The following is a 20,051-nucleotide window of genomic DNA, read 5'->3' on the forward strand; positions in this document are numbered from 1 at the left end:
TTTGGAAAAATACATTGTACATTCTTTTTAAAATCTCACTTATGTTAAAATGCAGAAGTTATATCAGCTAAATGTATGTAAAATATCAAAAGTATATAGTCAACTCAATATAGTTAAAGAGAATTATTTTAAATATTAAATAACCATATTAAATATGCAATAAATTATACGGAAATACTCGTACAGTACAACTACCTCCAATATTTACATTAGTAAATATACTTTTGTTGCTTTTCATCAATAATCTTAATACCTATATTAAAGTTATTGTTTAAAGTAACAAAAATCCCAAACATTAAGGTCACATAATTGTAGATACATTTATTATTTGACTTCTGACTTGGTTGAAACATATGCCAGCTTAACCCCAACACTAAGTGTGTGTCTTTAGTTTGAGAAAATTAGGCAAAAAAGTGAGAGTAAAAGGTGGTGATGACACATTGATTTTTTTATTGACTTTCCCAAAACATTACCGCTTGTTCCCTTATACTGTATTGTTTTTCCTCAAAATAAATGTGCATTGTCCCATTCAAACCTAAACATTATATCATTACAATAAAGTTGTCATGATAAACTCTTAAAAACAAATGTGTATGGCACATTTCAGCACTTTTCTATTTTCCATAAAACATGATGCTCTGCCCTGTCTGATCACTGAATAATAACCTTACAACATTGGAAATCAGAGGCACATGAGGGGGGCCGGAGTGGGAAAATTAACCAGTCGAGCACAATGCATTCCTGTCCTGTAAGTCAGCAAAAAGCCCAGCAACAGAAGGCAGGGAGGAATGTGACTTTTACACCATTGTATCTGGTTTGATTTATAAAAGATAGTCTTTATAAACTTATTAGATTTATCTTAGCAATTGTTGTTTAATTAACCACTGAAAATGACATGTTTTAAGAAAAATGTTGTTTCTCTGTCACTAAAAGAACAACTTGTATAGTAAATCCACCAAGGATTTATATCCTGGATTCACAGTGTTGCAACACCCTCTGTAATTGATGTTCATAGTTGTCATTTAAACCAGCACTCCCACCATCCTGTAAGAGGACAGCACTTTTGTTTAGACACAGATTAAACATGAGTTTAATTTATTACACAAGATGGAATTTTGGCTCAAATTCGTTAAATACTGATGCCAACTTCAAAGCTCCAACAATATTTTTGACATAACAAATTTGAGGTACATTCACAGTCATAATGGAAGACATTGATATGGAAAGTTTGAATTGTTCCTCTTATTAATAACTCAGCTTAACGCCTGTAAACACATTTAAACATCTTCATAAATAAAACAGTACTGTTTTTCTCAAAGGGATACCCTTTTGTGTAATTATCATAATATTGTGATTTAATAACATATGAAACAATTCCATTTTTTTCTTTTTAATTACCACACCCTTCCATTACCCAACATAACCCTGTTCTACTGGCTCATAGAGCTCTGACATAGCACATTCTTCTTTCTTGACATTTTCCAAGAAAACAAGTTGAACTGAGCATAGCACTCACATGCTAAACCATCACACATGCTTGATCTTCTCTTGGACATATCAACACCATAACTGTAAAGGAAGCTGTAGCTAAATAGAAAAGGTCTACTACAACACAGCTGAGATATTCCAGCCTGTAAAACAGCTAGACCTGGATATCGAATTCAGAAACATGGTGAGATACTTAGTGCTTAAAAAGGTTGGGTTCAGGTGAGCTATAAGGGAAGGTAGTAACATGCTTAGCAAACGTAAAAATTATATATTTCTATTAACTGTTTGTACATTTTACAAGATACTTGGAATTAACTACACTGGACAATGTGGTTGGCCTTTTTTTTTTTAATGCTGGCCAATGTTTAGTCTCTTTGAACTTCAATGTTTATTTTACCTGTTGTAGGAACTACTAAACTAGGCATTTAATACTGGAGTCGACAACATACTTTTAACAAACCTGAGACAACTGATTTCTTTAACTGTAAACGTAAGCTATGTCTTTATTCAAAATGGCGTAAAACATCACAATAAACTATACAGAAGACCTCAGGCATCCTTGATCTGACTTGAACTTCTCATAAAACTGTCTGTGAATCACTGTGGTGTCCAGATGCTGTGCAATTTCACAAACTAAATAGTCATTGTTTACAATACAAAGTGGACATTAATATCGAGTGCAATTTTTTTTTTACTGCTTTGCTTATTACAAAGTATTACTGTGGCAGTAAGGCAGTGGCCTATGCAAACACTTTGAAACACAAAAAGTAAGCACATTTAACCTTGGCTCGAAAGCAGGCCTTTAGAAAAGGGGATAAATAAGGCATCCACTGATATTAAGCTTGACCTTTTTACCTCTTAACCTGCCAGAAAAGGATCATGTGACAACAAATAACATGCTGTAACCAGTGCATTTCACAGACACACGCCCCGATATCAACCCATCATCGAGGGTGTTGAAAACAACCTGTTTGCAGTCATTGGGTTTGGTTCGACCAAGGTCGTGTGATTACATGGGAGTATCCAAACCATTGTCTCTGCCCGTACATGTTAAGACACAGATCCCAGCGGAGGGAGCATATTGTCTGCGCGTCACAGTTGTATGCGTCGATTCACATCAAAACACAGCATTTGAGACAACTTCCTGATGGTATTTTGCGTTTCTGCAAGGCAGCCCGTGTTGCGGTTTCGAATACCTCCCAGATCCCCTCCTTGGTTTTGGCAGCGCACTCTAAATAGTCATATGCGCCAATGCGCATGGCCATGGCCCGGCCATCCTCTGCCTTCACGGGCTCCAGCTTCAACCGGGACAGCTCGTTCTTTACGTTCTCGTCGTTGCGCAGATCTTTCTTGTTGGCCACTAATATAATGGGTACATTCGGACAAAAGTGTTTGACTTCAGGGACCCACTTTTCAGGGATGTTTTCCAACGAGTCCGGGCTGTCCACGGAGAAGCACATCAGAATGACATCAGTGTCCGGATAGGAGAGGGGGCGCAGCCGGTCGTAGTCCTCCTGTCCAGCTGTGTCCCACAAAGCTAGCTGGACTTGTTTGTTTTCCACCTCTATGTCCGCCACATATGTCTCAAACACAGTCGGAACATACACTTCGGGAAACTCGTCTTTGCTAAATACAATAAGAAGACATGTTTTCCCACATGCGCCGTCCCCCACCACGACAAGTTTCTTCCGTATGTCTGCCATTCCTTCCTTTTTCCTACTGCTCGCTTAAACGTGGCATCAAACACACAGATGTGCCCGTTTGTGCCCGTTGTAGTCACTCCTTCTGCCTTTAAAGTCTAAATGAGACGTATCCCATAAGGCACTCCTGCCTCCTAATTCCAGAAAATCGACCAGGAACAGTGCGATCTCTTTATAAAGCATAGGGTGGTTTCCTAAATATAGCAATCCAATCGGAAATAGGGAGGTGAGCTCACAGTTTGTAGAGGAAGAGGTGATTGGATCTCACCGAGTTCCCTTATGGAGAGGAGGGTCATGGACCACGAGGACAAGCCCGACCCAGGATCAGTTTAAATCATCCGAATCATCAAACTGCATAATGAACACGGCTTTTTTTATTTTATTATTCCTCTCTAAGACGACGTGTTTTATGGGCTGCTCGTCATTAAACATTCCCCATATCCGAATTTAAACATTATATATTTGGTTTAAGATAATCCTTTGTCCATACAAGTCTAGTATTCAATAAGCTCGAATTCAACTAAAATATATATTTAAATAAGAAGTTTTATGGGAAATGCTTATTTGAACAAAATGATGGATGTCAGGTTGCTTATCATATAAAATAGATCTTGCCATGGTGTAACAAAGGTACGTGGGGAAGGCAAATTCAATTCGACATTGTTATACGCATGTCTACGTAGTTCACGCTATTTACAGGGAGGGGGCACTAGCGTAGGCAAACTCTTAGCTTTGACTATCAAGCCTTGCTAAATCACCGCTCTCTCCAAGGAAACAAAACAATATATAATTGGGTTGACGGCGTGCTACAAGCAGAGACCCTCTCTCGACAAGACAACGCGTGAGTATCTCCTCTTTATGTGTTCAGGGCAAAAGCTGTGCAAAGCGACTATTTTAAACGCGACTGCCGTGCTGTGAGTATTTCCCCTTTTGTTTAGCGGTTAAGGCCCCTCTGTTTGGAACTTGAAGGGGGGCCATGTTGTTTAGCCACTCAGTGTTTGCTTCATGTTTTAGCTCACAACTTGGCAATAAGCGTGTGCTAGCTCCGAGCTATTTGGGTTTATTTGGCGTGTCTGCATTCAACCAACGCTTTATTACAATCCAAGGAACATTTACGGGTTTTCCATCGAACAGGTGAGCCCACACGCTATTGTAAGACAATCGAGAATTCACAAATGTAACTTTGATCGCCAAACCAATAATAAACACTAGGCCCCGCTAGCGTTAGCTTTTTAGCTGGCTGCTAATGCTCCAGTGAAGTATCACTTGAGAACAATAAACAAAAGTGATATCAGCTAGTACCGACGAAGACGTGCACTGTAACAAACATACAATGCTATGCAACACATCAAGGAATTGCTAGCTATTAAACATTTGGAAATATAAGTAACGTAAATAATAAGTCAAAGCGGCTAGGCTAGCTTGCTTGTTAGCAACGGGCTAGCAGGCTAGGTTAACATCGTTAGCTTGATTGAAGGCTTGCACATCGGTTTGTCACATCGACTAGTAATGTTGGATATATCAGTGCAGCTAGTAAAACATTACCGATGGTTCTTGTAGTGGGAAAACAATACGCAATGTTATGCGATAACATCGAGTGTTTTTGCATCACTAGTAACATTAACGGTAGCGTTTCGTTTGCCATGATCACCAGCTAACACTAGCCTAAAGACAACGCTAGCTAGCATTCATGCATCAACATGCTCGTCAGTTATCTGTTTTTGTTCTTGCCTTACCCATTCGTGAATGATTAAACCATCGAAATTAGACTTCCCATTTTATGTAAATGCCCAGTTTTATCCGTCAACTACATTTTGAAATCTTGTGCAACATAAACTATTGTTATAGTCGTAGCACGAAGTTAGCATCTCGGGAATTTGTCATTTTCCGGCGAAGAAAATAAGTGGTAGCCTTCCTGTTATACGTGTAGTAATCTTTTGGGTGAAAACTTTCCCTTTTAATCTTTTATAAAGGTGTACTTTTCCTCACAATAAATTCAGCAATAACGCCCACATGTTTTACTTGCAGCATTTTATTTCCTTAAAGCCTCACTGTATATGGTAAACTGTCAACTTGAAATTGGCGCTACATTGACTTTATATAAATAAAAAGAAGGTACTTAAACCATATTACTGACTTACTTGTGTCAGACTTAAAGTCTATTAAAAGTAATGATGTTATTACTAAGCAGAAAACCACAAAAGGGGGATGAAACGAGTCTGAATACCCATGTCAACATAACATTTGTTTGTCTATCTTCTTTGTTTTTTGTAGGCTTTACCGTGGAATGAGCGTTCCATGCAGCATCCTAGGTATGAATGACGTGGCCTGGCAGGAGACAAGAGGTGGGATGCTGCATGCAAATGGCGCTCCTGAGTCCGTAGGTGTCAGAGTTCACGTTGGAGTAGCTGGACAGGCTGCTGTAGTCCCACATTTACAGGGAATGGAAAGGGTTGTTCACCCTACCCCGGGTACCCCGCAGCCTCCACTGAGTGGACGGTCTCAGGATGACGCCACCGTTGGATACTTCTTTCAGAGGCAGCCCGGGGAGCAGCTTGGAGGTTGCACACCCAGCAAGCATCGCTGGCCAACTGGTGATGCTAATCATGTTGATCAGGTAAAGCATTTGCACTTAGTGTTACATTATCTGATTTAATTCAGGTCACATGCTCTGTTTATCCGTTATGTTTTACACCACATGCCACACATTCATCAATAACCATCAATATTGTTTTATTGAAATTGGATCTCTTGATCTAAAATCACAGGTTTTGTTGGTAGAGGGTAATGCTTTAGGGTGCAGAATTTGTCTCCGATATGCCAAGGAGTTGTTCTACTTTAGTTAAATATAAAGGACTTCTACATGCCAAAAAAAAAAGAAGGGGTTGTTGGTTAAAGAACATTGTTGACAACTGGGAGGTTCTATTGACTAAAACACTCAATTGTATTTGACAAAAAATAAAATAGAAATATTTACTACACTTGAGTTGGTGCCTTATTCATTCATTACTTTGAATTTATATTAGGTACGACCCAGACATATTCAGGCAATAATACATCAAGAGGAAAGGACTGTCGGTCCAGTAGGTCTTCTCTTTAGAACACTGAATACTACCACTACCAGCCAAATAAAAAGAATCGAGGCGTCTTAACAAAAAGGACTGAGTATTAGTTTCTCCCTGCACACTTTGGTTGAGAGGTGCCGTCAACCCTGGACAGATCACCAGTCTGTCACTGGGCCACCACAAGACCCAGCTGTGTTAGGGCAGCAACAGCATTGGTTGTTAAAAAAATGCAACCTTCTCATTTGCAGAAGGCAAATCTAGTCAGACCAGAGCTTCGTCCACTGTTAGCACAGCTGCAGAGTGACTGTCACTATGATAACCAGTCTAACTTCTAATACCCTGTCTACCAGAATTGAACAGCTGTGCAGTGTTTTGGCATCTAAACAGTTTTGAGATTTCTTTCTTTGTTGCACAAACTTCACTTCCTGCTCTTGACTTTGATCTTCTTACTGGTACATGTAGCGTCACATCCACCTCACTTAACCAACATAAGTTTAGGCTATAAAAAGACAATGCTGAAAATTAAAAATAAGTTAATGTTTTGTTTTTTTATTTAAAGTATGTTTATTAGGATGGACTAGACTGGAATTATTTCACTAGCTCTATCCAACCAAAACCCAACCAATAAGCTAGTAAGAAGGTTAAGGTTTGATATGTTTTTGTGATTTAAAAGTAAAAGATCTCTCTTTACAATTTTAATCTATTCTAACACTTATTTCGGGCCAACCTTCTAATTATTGAGACGCATGTCATGGGGCCGAGAGATAAACCCATGTCAGGTCCATTGTATGCATTAATAAGGGCCTGTTGAACAATGTTTCGGTGTAACCTGTTTTCTGTGTGTGTTTTTTTGTTTTTTTACAGCTGTGTTTGTCTGGGTTAATGTTGCATTACATCAGTTTTTTGCCTTAAAATATGACCCTGTTAATCATGTGTAACAGAATCAGGATGGTCCGGAGGGAAAATAAATTGGGCCCAGCTCTTCTGTTTTGTTAAGTCCTTTTAGTGTTCTAGTGCTATGATTGTTATCTTGACATTTAAACATCCAAATGAGTTCCAGCATCATCAGCCTCAGTGCAGAAAAATGAACAATGGCTCATTCAGTTTATGAAAATCCTCCTGGATCTGTACTCTGGTGATTAGGATAACTTATGGAAAGCTAATTAGGCTTACACATTTAGAATTACACATTTCAAAGGAAATGTGGATGTATTGTGGCCTATTCTTTATAAAGCACCTTGTTGAAATCCTCAGTATTGAACATGCTTTTGTTGGCTGAGCGGCCTCTTGAAATATTCTGGTTGTTTAGTTTTTTCACAGAACCTAATTTTTCTTCAGGGTAAAATTGAACAAATACCAATTGCTACTTAGTGATCAGAACATATCTTTTTGGTCTCCTCTTATTTAGTGCTTAAAGCTTTTTGGTTACAGTCCATGTTTTCTTCTTTTGTCTCAGGTCCGTGCTGCAGATGAAATGAACTACGACTTCCAGGCTCTTGCTTTGGAGTCGAGGGGCATGGGAGAGGTAAGAGGTTTTCCTCCTAACCTCTGTCTATTTTCAATTACAGTACTGGGGTTTTTTTTATAGAAAAATATAGTATGAGGGGGCTAACGTCAGTTCCGGCCAAAATTACGGGCCCGCCCACTTTCGGGTGAAAATAATGCATTACAGCGAAATGGAAAATAATAGATTCTTCATGTCTTAAAGCTGCGGAGTCATATATTGCTCCTCAAACAACAAATGAATCCCGAGTTATGGTTTTGTTACTTCCTCTACAGAAAAAAAGGACAGTAAAAGAAACAGTCTTATTCCAAAATCACAGTTTAAGTGTAGGTCTTCTGTCTGCCACTCGTCCACCGACAGACTGGACATCCATCCCCTATTTATTCGGAGTTCCGTAAAAACAAAACTGTCAAGGCCGCCTGGCAGTCTTTTTGACACAGTTTTTTTTTTTGAGTAATTACATAGTTTTTTAAACAAACCGAGATATTTTTTTCTGGCATCACTTTAACATTTTACGGGGGAAATTGACATTTTGTTATGAGGGCGCAGCGCCCCTGTTACACGGTTTTGACAACCCTGCAGTACAGCTTTAAATCAAAGTAGGAATCTGTTTGCACCACTCTCTTTTTATTGGCTTGGAAGTTAACAATAAGACATTTGTATGTTGCTGCCTTTACACAAATCAGATTGGGTTGGACAGGGCCCTTCAGTGTATTGCAGGATGTTTTTCTTCATGATCTCTGCAGCCACAATAACTGTATATAAGTTTGAAGGGAGATTTTTCATTGAGTATTAGTAATGGGAAAATGTTTATCCCTAAACATCAGATTTGAAATAAACTATGGTTTACATATTACATGGCATAAGACATCTTACTTACTCATCTCAAATTTCTACAATTTATTTGTAGCATCTGCCAGCAAAAAAGCTCTGGGATTCTGATGAGCTGGCCAAGGATGGAAGGAAAGGGATGCTTCTTGGAGAGGAGTGGAGGGACAATGCATGGGGAACATCACGTGAGTGGCTCCTATGTCTTTATTGTATTCTCAAGTAGCTATCATTTCAAGATCAAGGATTCATTTTAAGACAAATTTCACGGCTGAAAATAGCACCTCTGATCACCTATTGACTTTCACTGTTGCATGACTGTGACTGTGTTGTTTACCCAGCTTGGTTTATGTACACGAGTATTACGATGTCTGATCACAGCTTTTCATTCAGATCATTCAGTGTCTCAGCCAATCATGGTGCAGCGGCGACCAGGCCAGAGTTTCCATGGGAATGGTGATGCCAATTCTGTGCTTTCACCTCGCTCGGAAGGCGGAGGCTTGGGGGTGAGCATGGTGGAGTACGTCCTGAGCTCTTCTCCTGGGGACAAGATGGACGGTCGCTACAGGAATGGAGGCTATGTAAGTTTAGCTTTTTGTTTCAAAATGGGGCCATCTCTTACTCATTCAAAGTTATTGCCTTGGAAGGCAAATAGTCTTAACCTTTATTTCTTTTCTTTTTTTTATGAATATAGGGTGGAGCAGATGTTGATCAAGATGGGAGAGAGAAGATTGATGTACAAGAGAAAGTATCCCCCTTTGAAGAGGACAAGAGCCCAGAGAAGGTGGGAGATGAGAATGATCCCGCTAAAGCAAACGGAAGAGGTCTACTAAACGGCATGGACAGAGACTGCAAAGATTTCAAGTATGTTTGTTCTTCAATCATAAATCAAATGGCGATCCAATGTGATTGAGATTTGAATGTGAATTCGTTTTTGAATCCTCATCTGAAGCTCTAGTTTTAGATTGTCCTTCCATTTCAAGCCTAAACATAATAAAATTGTCAAAATAGGCGAGTTAATTTAAATATAAAAGCTAATCGTCTTAACAACTATGATAGACCTTCTTCCTAAGGAAAAGTTTCCTTCTAATTTGCTATTTGTGCTTCTTTGGTTTCAGTCTGACCCCTGGAAGCCGCCAAGCTTCCCCCACTGAGGCTGTGGAGAGAATGGGTCCCAGTCAGCCGGGTATGGAGATGATGGCACAGCACCACCAACATGTCCTCCAACATCACAACCCCGCACAGAACAAAGGACCTGAGGACTTCCAGAACCAGGAACCCCAGAACATGGGAGGCATGGAGCAGCAGGCCGGAGTGGAGTCCCTCCAGTTCGACTACGCCGGGAACCAGATTCAGGTGGACTCCTCAGGAACTCCAGTAGGAATGTTTGACTACAACTCTCAGCAGCAGGTTGGTTGAATCTCACGAGGCATCCTTAAAGAGAGATGATTGGAAGATCATTCAACAGATTTTGATCCTTTTTCTTGTTTTCTTATTTTATTTGGTCCAGTTGTTCCAGAGATCAAATACCCTCACGGTGCAGCAGCTCAGTGCAGCTCAGCAGCAGCAATATGCCCTGGCTGCAGCCCAGCAGCAGCATCTGGGTAAGTGGGACTGTGCATCTTCCACAGTGTGCTGTGTAATATCGTTCAACTACTTTTCTGTCTCTAGAGATCTGTTTTCAATGCTGCATATTCATTTGATATGGAAATCTAAAATCATTACTGTTCCTCATAATACGCAGCTGGCCTTGCTCCAGCGTTTGTGCCAAACCCTTACATCATTAATGCTGGCCCCCCTGGAACCGACCCCTACACAGCCGCTGGTCTGGCAGCAGCAGCCTCGCTTGCAGGTGATCATAGAAAAACAATTTTCAGCCTTTTTTGAGCTCTTGTTGAGGCTTTTGTCTTTGACATGCACTTCTGTTCTGATTGAGTTCAGTTGATCTGTATGTAACATCAACATTTCCTTCAGGGCCCACAGTGGTCCCTCCACAGTACTATGGTGTTCCCTGGGGCGTGTACCCGGCCAACCTTTTCCAGCAGCAGGCTGCCTCAAATGCCAATCACTCAGCTAATCAGCAAGCATCCAATCAGGGACAAGGGCCAGGCCAACAACAGGTAAGAAGTGCATTTGATCAGAGGGTTGTTTTGCAAAGGTGGCCCTAAAAAGCACCTGAATGACGAGTTGCACCCAGATTAAGCTATCTCCTAAACACCACTCAAAGCTAGTTGGCGCAGATTTATGCAAGTCTGGTTTATGTCATGACTTTGAAATGCCCCCCATACGTCAAGCACGGATTAGTTAACTTCACATTCAAGAACATGGCCATGTACAGATGTACTATAAATGTCATGACAACCGAGCTGCACATATGAAAGTATATTATAGTTGGAACAAACAAAAACACTGCCACTGTTTAACTAACTTCAAGATGGCTGCCCTCTTCATTAGACAGATTTCTGGGTGTGGGTTTCTTTAAATTACATATTGATCATATGCTGTTCAGTTTAAGACTTAAAATCATATATGATCTTAGATTATAAATTCAAGTGCAGTTCATGTCAATATACAGTTCAAATGAGTAATAACTGTCTGTATTTATCTTCCTGTCCTTGTGTTAAAAGTGGTTTTGCCGCTATTTGAAAAAAATGGTCGCATTCCTCTGTGCACCAATCAGAATTGAGGAAGATTTGAATCACAATTTGATGCCAGTTTGGGGGTTGTTTGTTTATGTTGCTAGGCATTTGTCAATCAGAACTGCTAGAACCAAAGCCACACAGTCCTGATGATGCAGATTAGTTCAACTTTACCATAAAAAGCTAAATATGGTTAAACTCTGCGAGTGCCTTTGGAGAAGCTGTAGTTGTGACAATGTCCCCCCCGCCTCCTCCCAGGTGATGCGGCAGGGAAACAACCAGCGGCCCCTCACCCCGGGGCAGGGACAGCAGAGTCAGCAGGAGTCTCTCGCCGCAGCAGCTGCCGCAAACCCTGCGTTGGCGTACGCAGGTATGTCTGGTAAGTACACCACTACTTACACATACAATACAGCCATATACATTTAACTTCACTGCTGGATGTAGCCAGTTGAATTTTCTTTTAAGTATGTTTTGTATTTCTATATGTTTTTGGTATTGTGTTCTTTAGTGACTTATTAAAGTTGTTTCATTTGTAGTAACACCCTATTCATGTTCGTTATCTCAGGATACCAGGTGTTGGCCCCTGCAGCCTATTATGACCAGAATGGGGCCCTTGTGATGGGCCCAGGTCGAGCTGGCCTAGGTGGTCCCGTTCGTTTAGTCCAGACTCCTCTCCTCCTCAACCCTGCAGCAGCAGCACAAGCTGGTGAGTACTAGTCCACCTGTCATCCTTTTCAATATGTCTATCTACTCCTCCCTCCCTGCTCTTACTCAATGAGTACCACCCGGGGTCATTCTGCCCTCAGCTCTCCTTGTGCCCCTCACACTCTCCTCTCTCCGTCCACCAGCAGCTGCGGTGTCAGCTTCTAACTCCGGTAACAACATGTCTGGTCCTCCAGGCAACGGGCTGTACCGCTCCATGCCTCAGCAGCAGCAGCAGCAGCAGCAGCAGCAACAACAGCAGCAGCAGCAACAACAGCAGCAGCAACAACAACAGCAGCAGCAGCAGCAGCAGCAGCAGCAGCAGCAGCAACAGCAGGCCCCCCCACCCAGCGGCGGGCTGCCCTCCAGCTCCTTCTACGGCTCTGGATCGGTCCCCAACACTTCTCAGAGCAGCTCCCTCTTCTCACACACCTCAGCTGCGCAGCAACAGAACTCCTCCCTGGGTTTCAGCAACACCGGCGGCTCGCTCGGCGTCGGCCTGGGCTCTGCTCTCGGAGGCTTCGGCTCCTCTGGTCAGTAACTTTGCCACAAGCTAGACAAGGATACACTTTACTTTTAGGAGTCTGCTTTCTCACTCTGTTTCTGTTTCTGTTTCTTTGCAGTATCAAGCTCTACTAGTAGCAGTGTATCTCGCCGGGACTCCCTGCTGGCAAGTGCTGACCTTTACAAACGCGGCAACAGCAACTTAACTCCCATCGGCCAGCCCTTTTACAACAGCCTGGGTTACTCCTCTTCGCCCAGCCCCATTGGCCTCACCCCAGGTCACTCTCCACTCACTCCTCCACCCTCTCTGCCCTCCTCTCATGGATCCTCTTCCAGCCTTCACCTAGGTATGCCTTATATTCAATCATTATCTAATGTTTTACATTATTTAATTTGACTTTATCTCAATATTCATTCTTTTAAATGTTTCTTTTGACCAATGTGTACACTGTTCTAAAATGAATAACAATCATGGTCAACTGCTGTCACCACTACAGTATCCGCTCATCCTGTTACCCTAGGTGGCCTGACGAATGGCAGCGGCCGCTACATCTCTGCAGCGCCTGGAGCTGAGGCCAAGTACCGGAGTGCCGGCGGGACGTCCAGTCTCTTCAATTCCAGCAGCCAGCTGTTCCCTCCGTCTCGGCCCCGCTACAGTCGCTCTGATGTCATGCCGTCCGGACGCAGTCGCCTACTGGAAGACTTCAGGAATAACCGCTTCCCCAACCTTCAACTCCGTGACTTGCCGGGACACATGGTGGAGTTCTCTCAGGACCAGCATGGATCCAGGTGGATAAGATATTTCAGCTCTTTGGCTGAAAAGGGCATTTGAACTCTTTTACCTTGCATTGTGTCTGTACCAAAATCTGACAAACATCTTTTTTCTCTCATCTGTCTAGATTTATCCAACAGAAGCTAGAGAGAGCCACTCCAGCTGAGAGGCAGATGGTTTTCGGAGAGATTCTGCAAGCAGCATACCAGCTGATGACTGATGTGTTTGGGAACTATGTCATACAAAAGTTCTTTGAGGTAAGGACTGTTTTTAAAGTCGATCTATATCTGAACAGATACAAGACCAGAGAGACTTTCTTGAGTGTGTGTGTGTGTGCTAAATACTTTGTTTTGTGTGGTGCAGTTTGGGAGTGCAGACCAGAAGCTGGCTTTGGCAACACGTATCCGTGGACACGTCCTTCCCCTGGCTTTGCAGATGTACGGCTGCAGAGTTATTCAGAAAGCCCTGGAGTCCATTTCCTCTGACCAGCAGGTAATTGTAAGTGAGATGATACTTTTTTTTTTTTAAACAAAGTTCTTGCTAACTATTTATTTTGTTATCATACGCCAACATGGGGACATTTGTTAACATTTTTCCCTCCTTCCCCTCCTTCCCCTAACTTCTTCTCTTCAGAGCGACATTGTCCGCGAGCTGGATGGCCACGTGTTGAAGTGTGTCAAGGACCAGAATGGCAACCATGTGGTGCAGAAGTGTATCGAGTGCGTCCAGCCTCAGGCCCTACAGTTCATTATTGATGCCTTCCAAGGACAGGTGCGTTCAATATATAGATGGCATTGTTTTATGCAAGAAGGTAATATGAAAAAGAAACGAGCAGATCAGAGGTCAGTTTAACATGATCCTATGACATTAATTGTCAAGCCATAAAACAATCAATTTCTGTATACAGAGTAAAGGCATTACTTTTTTACCATCAGTGTTCACTTAAAATTAAACACTCATGGTACGATGGTTTTTCTAAGCTAGTGCCTTTTTTCTTTTTTGGTTAGTAATAAAGTTCATCGCCACCTTTTTACACTTTTTCCAATTTCTATGGATACCACAATATTGTGAAGTAAATATCTGATATTCAGGGTTCTTACGGTCATTAAAAACCTGGAAAAGTCATGGAAATTCAAAATGCTAATTCCAGGCCCTGAAGTTTTGGAAAAGTCATGGAAATGTAACAAATATAATTTATATTTTGTCTAATCGCCGAAATAGTAATACTATAATGATAATAAATACTTTATCGTATTAATGAAACGTAAAATGGCATTTAACTGACGAGGTGTTTTGCTGGTGAGATTTTAATTGCTTTAGCGTGTAGAAGCTAGTAAGCCTACTATTTGGTTTGTTTTAGATAGGCACAACATGTTTCATATGCAGACCTTATTTTCCTGTTCCATGTTAAAATAAACCATTTTCAGTGGTACCGCTGAGAGTAATTTTTTTGGTAATGGAAGATGAGGTAACTGTCATTGAGAAGTCATTGGTGAAAAAGTGTATGAACCCTGGATATTAATACAGCTGTAAGCTTTTTAGTCCAGTCAAACGCTTTTATACTTCAGTCGTGCTTTGTGTTTATGAAATGTACCTCTATACTGATGCCCTTATTTGTATTTCCTTTGGCAGGTGTTTGTGCTCTCCACACACCCTTATGGCTGCAGAGTCATCCAGAGGATCTTGGAGCACTGCACCCAGGAGCAGACTCTGCCCATCCTGGAAGAGCTGCATCAGCACTCTGAACAGCTGGGCCAGGTGAGCACATCTGTCTCATTTCTAAGTGAACCTAGATGTATGTCTTGTTAGATGTGACAGATTATTATTGATGTGTATTTGCATGTCTTCCTTCATGTTTGAGCATTTCATATTGTCAGCTTGTCATTGTACCTGTGTTGTAAAATGTAAGGATGAATGTATGTATACTGTTAGCTGTCATTACATCTGATGTATGTGATTATTTAAACATCCATCCTGCCCCCTCACCTATTCCATCTAGAAATATCAAGGCGTATCATTGGAGATGACACCCAAAACATATTATACAGTGTCCCGCGATGCACTGTTCAAGGTCAGAGCAACTTGCCTCTCTCTCGCGGATGTCCCTATGCTCCCTTCCTCTTTCCCTTTTTTATCTTTTGTTGTGTAAAGAATCTTATTTAACATTTTAGATAGTTTTCCAACTACAGGCCTTCTTCTAACCCACTGAGCCGCCTCTTTCTCGCCTTTCTCTCCTTCTTGCTTTATGCCACAGAGGATTCAAAAGACACACCTGCTGTCTGATGATCCCTCTCTTCTGCCCAAAGCATTTCCTGATCAATCTGGGTTTTTTTTATCGCCTTGATTTCACTGCTATTGTTCGATAGAAGAATTTGAAACATGTAAAGGATTAATCTTACTTTAAGAAATTGGCTTGAATTAATATATTGCAGGTTCTTCTTAAAACAGATTGACAGGAAATGGATTTGAAGGCTATCAAATGAAAAGTGGAGGTCTCGTTACCTACCCAAAAAAAACTACTAATTTAACACAATCAAATCAGAGTGGTGTTATTTGTTGCTTGGGCAGGTGAGTTTTCATCGCACTAAAATAACACCATAACTGTCCATCACCCATTCCTGAAGGGGCAACGATGCTGTTGGTCATGTTTGTTCATCAAACCAACAGCATCTGCTTTGTCTGACCTTCCGCAGTGATGACCATAACTTTTTTTTTAGTAAGATCCAAATGGGGGTGTCACTCATCGGTCTATCGATCACTGTAGAGATGCATGATTATCTCGCAAACAATTTCAATCAATGTTAAATAGTGTTGCATGAGCATCAATCGCAATAAAGGGTGTTGCATGGGTCCTTTCTATGATTTTTTTTATTTTTTTTTAATTTAATATTGAAATGGTTTTTTCACCCTGAGCTCACACCTCCACTGCCTCCTACAGGATCAGTACGGTAACTACGTCATTCAGCATGTTTTGGAGCACGGCAGACCAGAAGACAAGAGCAAGATCGTCGCAGAAGTTCGCGGAAAGGTTCTTGTCCTCAGCCAACACAAATTTGCAAGGTAAGTTGTCTTGTTTTTAATGTAGACACTTTGAGGAGGTGTACCTCGCAGTGAAACACATTCAACTGTTATTGTGAGTCGTATGATAATTCAAAAAGCAGTAATAATGATTCAGCCTTTCCAACAATGAAAGCGTCCACCATGTCGGATAACGGCTGTGTAACTCTTTCAGCACAGATGATGAAACGGAAGCGTTTCTCTTTCTTTTCTCCTTCAGTAACGTTGTGGAGAAGTGTGTGATCCACTCTTCGCGTGCGGAGAGAGCTCTGCTGATAGATGAAGTGTGCTGCCAGAAGGACGGGCCCCACAGCGCCCTGTACACCATGATGAAGGACCAGTACGCCAACTATGTCGTCCAAAGAATGATTGACATGGCAGAACCTGCTCAGCGCAAAATCATCATGCACAAGGTTGGTAAACTACAAATCTGTTTCTCCATAAATAAAGTGTACCAATGATTTTTAAAAAGTACTTTACCTCTTATGCAATAGAGCAATAACTACAACTTACTAATTTCCCCTAACTTCAAAACAATGCGAGGGTCTGAGCAACTTGTGAAAACAAGGTTTCGTCCAAAAAGGGACTATAGAACATAAAATATATTTTATTTGTTATCTTCCTGTATTTAATCCATATTGCATGTGTTTTGACTCTTTAAAATGTTTTACATTAAACCACACTGACTATGAGCTAGGGTTATTTATTTTTTTGATTGTAAGAAATGCCTGTAAATTATAGTGTTCTGACCAACAAGATCTAAAATATTGTATTTAAATATGAATTTGTTTTCCTTATCATAAAGTTATAAAACATAAGAAGCTACAAATACAAAATCTGGCTTTTATGGCCTCAGAACTGACCTACATTGATTTATTAAATATGTTTTTAGATGAACTCAATAATGAATGGACTAATGGTTTCTGCTCTGCTGACCTCTGCGCCTTCTCTCCCTTCTCAGATCCGGCCTCACATTGCCACTTTACGTAAGTACACCTACGGAAAGCACATTTTGGCCAAGCTGGAGAAATACTACATGAAGAGCGGCTCTGAGCTGGGTCCCATCGGTGGCCCCACTAACGGCCTCATGTAGTCGCGTCGACACCCTGGGCCCCCCGGAGAGAAGCGGAGGACTACGAGCCCCAAACCCCCCTGTTCTGTGAGAAATGCTCCTTAGCCATAGGGGTTAGCCTTTGACACCCTCTGTTATCCCATTTTTGGGGGAATTACCAAAAAAATAAAAACACAGACAAGTCAACTTCACCTAAGAACGCTGTGACAACTGACCCCTGCCGCTCTGCCCCCTGGTGCCGGCCCGTCCCGCGGCCCCCGGGGGCGCTCAGTCGGCAGGCTGATTCTTTTTTTCTTTTTTTCCGTTCCTGGGTAAAGCACAAGCCCATTGTTAATGATGTAATTGATGTATTTGACTGGTTTTCATATTATCTTGTACATTTAGTTTTTTACCTTGTAAATTCTCTGTAGAAAAAAAACTTATACACATTTGCTGAAATTTCCAATTCCTACAATTTAACACCAGCAAGTGATTTTATAAGGCTAAACTGAGTGATCCTTTTAAAAGAAACAATTCCACTTGTTTTTGTAACCAGACTTATTATGTCAGCTGTTCTAATGAGATCTAGGCAATTGATGATTATATTTGTATATTCTCCCGTGCACAGTAAAAGTGTTTTCCCATGCCAAAGCAGCTGATGGATTCGTTTTCAGATAGCACTACATAGTGTGGAAGGATACAACCCACGGGTGAATACGATGAGTCCTGTGCCACAGTGAACCCGACGTCTCTTAAGACCGCAGTGCGAACTCCGCTTTAGGGATTGGTGCTTCAGTGTAGGGCGGTGTTTCCCCAGTGGTGGCTTTTTCCTGCCTCCTTTCCCAATTGGGGGCGGGCGTTTTGTTTACCCCAGCAGCTTGTAGTCTGCCTGATGTAACTATCTGTTTCGGTACTAAATATTACAGACTGACCAACCTGAGCTGCTGCATCCACTGAGCCTCATCCAAGTGATCACTCGGGGTTTATGCAAAACAAGAAAGCTACCATTTAACTTATAGAAGCAGAGCATGAGGTTTGGTTGTACAGCGGGGCGTGTAACCTGGTATAATCTTAACAGGAAATGACCGTAGTGGGGGGGAGGGGGGGCTTTTTGTGGGATTAGTGGGGTGGGGTATGTGTTGGCATGCTGTGACAGGTTTTAATCCTTGGAATGATTTTTTTCTTTATCATGTTTTGTGTAACATCTTATCTGTCTTGTACTTTGAGATGAACACTGCCCTAGAAACGGTATCTTTATGTACTGAATAATCATCTCTTGCGTAGAAGTAGTTTAGCGATGTATAGCATCTTTATGTATGAGTAAATTGTTGCTTTTGGGTAGGGGGCTTGAAGCGACGATGGGATCCCCACCGCCTAAAGTCAGAGTAGAGTAAAAAAAAAAATGTTGTGAAGTGAAGCTTATCCCAGCTTTGTACATCTGAGGTGAAATGATCTAGAAGTAGTGGGAGGAGTTGAGGAAAGGATGCCGAAGGAACCTTTTTTTTAATGGTTCTGTTTTTGTTTTTTAAAACCTTTTTTCATTTGGTTGGGTATGCAAGTGCGTTGGTGGAGGCTGGTGGGGCCATCGAGAGCTATGCGATTTACCTGTAATGCTCGTAGTGACGGCTTCTTTGCTTCAAATGAATAATTGTAGAATACATGTAGTATATGTGCAGTTAATAAATGTAATGTTATTAGTTAATTGAAAAAAAAACGTCTAGTCGTGGTGTTGACAGGCCTTGCTCTAAATTTGTAGTTATGCTTTTATTTCGTCTGTACAGTTGTACATTTGTAAACGTTTATGCTGTAAATGGGATGTCTTTTACACTTTTTGGGGGAGATGAAGGCAAAGATGTGCATTTTGATGTGTGTATATTCATCACTCCTTTCCCCTTGAATATAATGTATACAGTTTTATTTGATCAAGTGTTATTTTAAAGGAAAAAAGAACTTTATGGCTTCACAATCTGGCATGGTTTTTGTTTTTAATCTGTTATGGGAAAGGCCAGCCTCTATTTGTACTGGAGCTGAAACATCCACTGTTAGTCTTTCTAAAGTGTGACAGTTTAAAAAGAAGAAGAAAAAAAACACTCTGTACTAAAACTGAGGCTGCATTTAGTCCTCTCTGCTACCATGGAAACTTCACAGGATATGACAAGAATTATTTTTGTACAGAAGAGTGCTGTATTTTGGAACAGCTTCTACCTTGTAAGCAAAAGCAATGTAAAATATTGTCAATTATATAAATATGAACATATGAGTTTTGTCACACTGTCAAAGTCATGTACATTTTCAGGTGGCCTTATGTACATTTCCAGATGTTAGATGAAGAAAACAAACTCATTTTTGGAAGCAGAATTGTGACTATGTAATGATTAAACTGTTCTTCTAACATTTGATCTGCATTGTTGTCTTTTTTTGTTCTCATGTTTCTTTAAGCCTTTTTATCTTGTTTACAAATGTTTGGAAGGATGTGTTACTCCTGATAATAATCTGTGTCCAGATGGAGAAAGGGTCAATGCATCTTGAACTGGTTTTAATATTTACTCTACTAAATGGTAGGCCAATCACAATATAACTAAATACTGCCTAACTTGATGCAAATTCCTATCCCTACTAATGACACTTAAACAAATTGTCTGCACTAATGGTTGAAAAAAAACTAGCCTCAGCACTTGATTGTTAGGAATATTGACCAGTGGTAATGCATACTGTTTACACCATATCGCTACTCTACATTT

At 41.0% G+C, this 20,051-nt stretch overlaps 2 protein-coding genes across 2 annotated transcripts; one reads left to right on the forward strand and one right to left on the reverse strand.

Moving 5' to 3' along the window:
* Positions 1–430: 430 nt before the first annotated feature.
* Positions 431–3,366, reverse strand: LOC307017134 (rho-related GTP-binding protein RhoB-like). The gene has a single exon (XM_079646647.1). The coding sequence runs from the start codon at positions 3,189–3,191 to the stop codon at positions 2,601–2,603; it is 591 nt and encodes a 196-aa protein (XP_079502773.1). The 5' UTR covers positions 3,192–3,366; the 3' UTR covers positions 431–2,600.
* Positions 3,367–4,151: 785 nt separating this feature from the next.
* Positions 4,152–19,707, forward strand: pum2 (pumilio RNA-binding family member 2). Its single transcript, XM_079646648.1, has 23 exons — positions 4,152–4,322; positions 5,463–5,805; positions 7,710–7,778; positions 8,668–8,773; positions 8,979–9,166; positions 9,280–9,449; positions 9,704–9,995; positions 10,096–10,189; positions 10,330–10,437; positions 10,560–10,705; positions 11,483–11,603; positions 11,790–11,930; positions 12,073–12,459; positions 12,550–12,777; positions 12,952–13,219; positions 13,330–13,459; positions 13,566–13,700; positions 13,836–13,973; positions 14,835–14,960; positions 15,202–15,273; positions 16,141–16,262; positions 16,480–16,672; positions 17,221–19,707. The coding sequence occupies exons 1-23, from the start codon at positions 4,165–4,167 to the stop codon at positions 17,350–17,352; spliced, it is 3,867 nt and encodes a 1,288-aa protein (XP_079502774.1). The 5' UTR covers positions 4,152–4,164; the 3' UTR covers positions 17,353–19,707.
* Positions 19,708–20,051: the final 344 nt, after the last annotated feature.

The sequence above is a fragment of the Notothenia rossii genome (genome assembly GCF_949606895.1).
Source record: "Notothenia rossii genome assembly, chromosome: 8".
NCBI classification, from domain to species: domain Eukaryota; kingdom Metazoa; phylum Chordata; class Actinopteri; order Perciformes; family Nototheniidae; genus Notothenia; species Notothenia rossii.

Coding starts and splice junctions, on each gene's coding strand:
- LOC307017134 (XM_079646647.1), bottom strand. CDS start 3,191: ATGGCAGACATACGGAAGAAACTTGTCGTGGTGGGGGACGGCGCATGT.
- pum2 (XM_079646648.1), top strand. CDS start 4,165: ATGTTGTTTAGCCACTCAGTGTTTGCTTCATGTTTTAGCTCACAACTT. Junction 7,779..8,667: donor AGTCGAGGGGCATGGGAGAG/GTAAGAGGTTTT, acceptor ATTTATTTGTAG/CATCTGCCAGCAAAAAAGCT. Junction 8,774..8,978: donor CAATGCATGGGGAACATCAC/GTGAGTGGCTCC, acceptor CTTTTCATTCAG/ATCATTCAGTGTCTCAGCCA.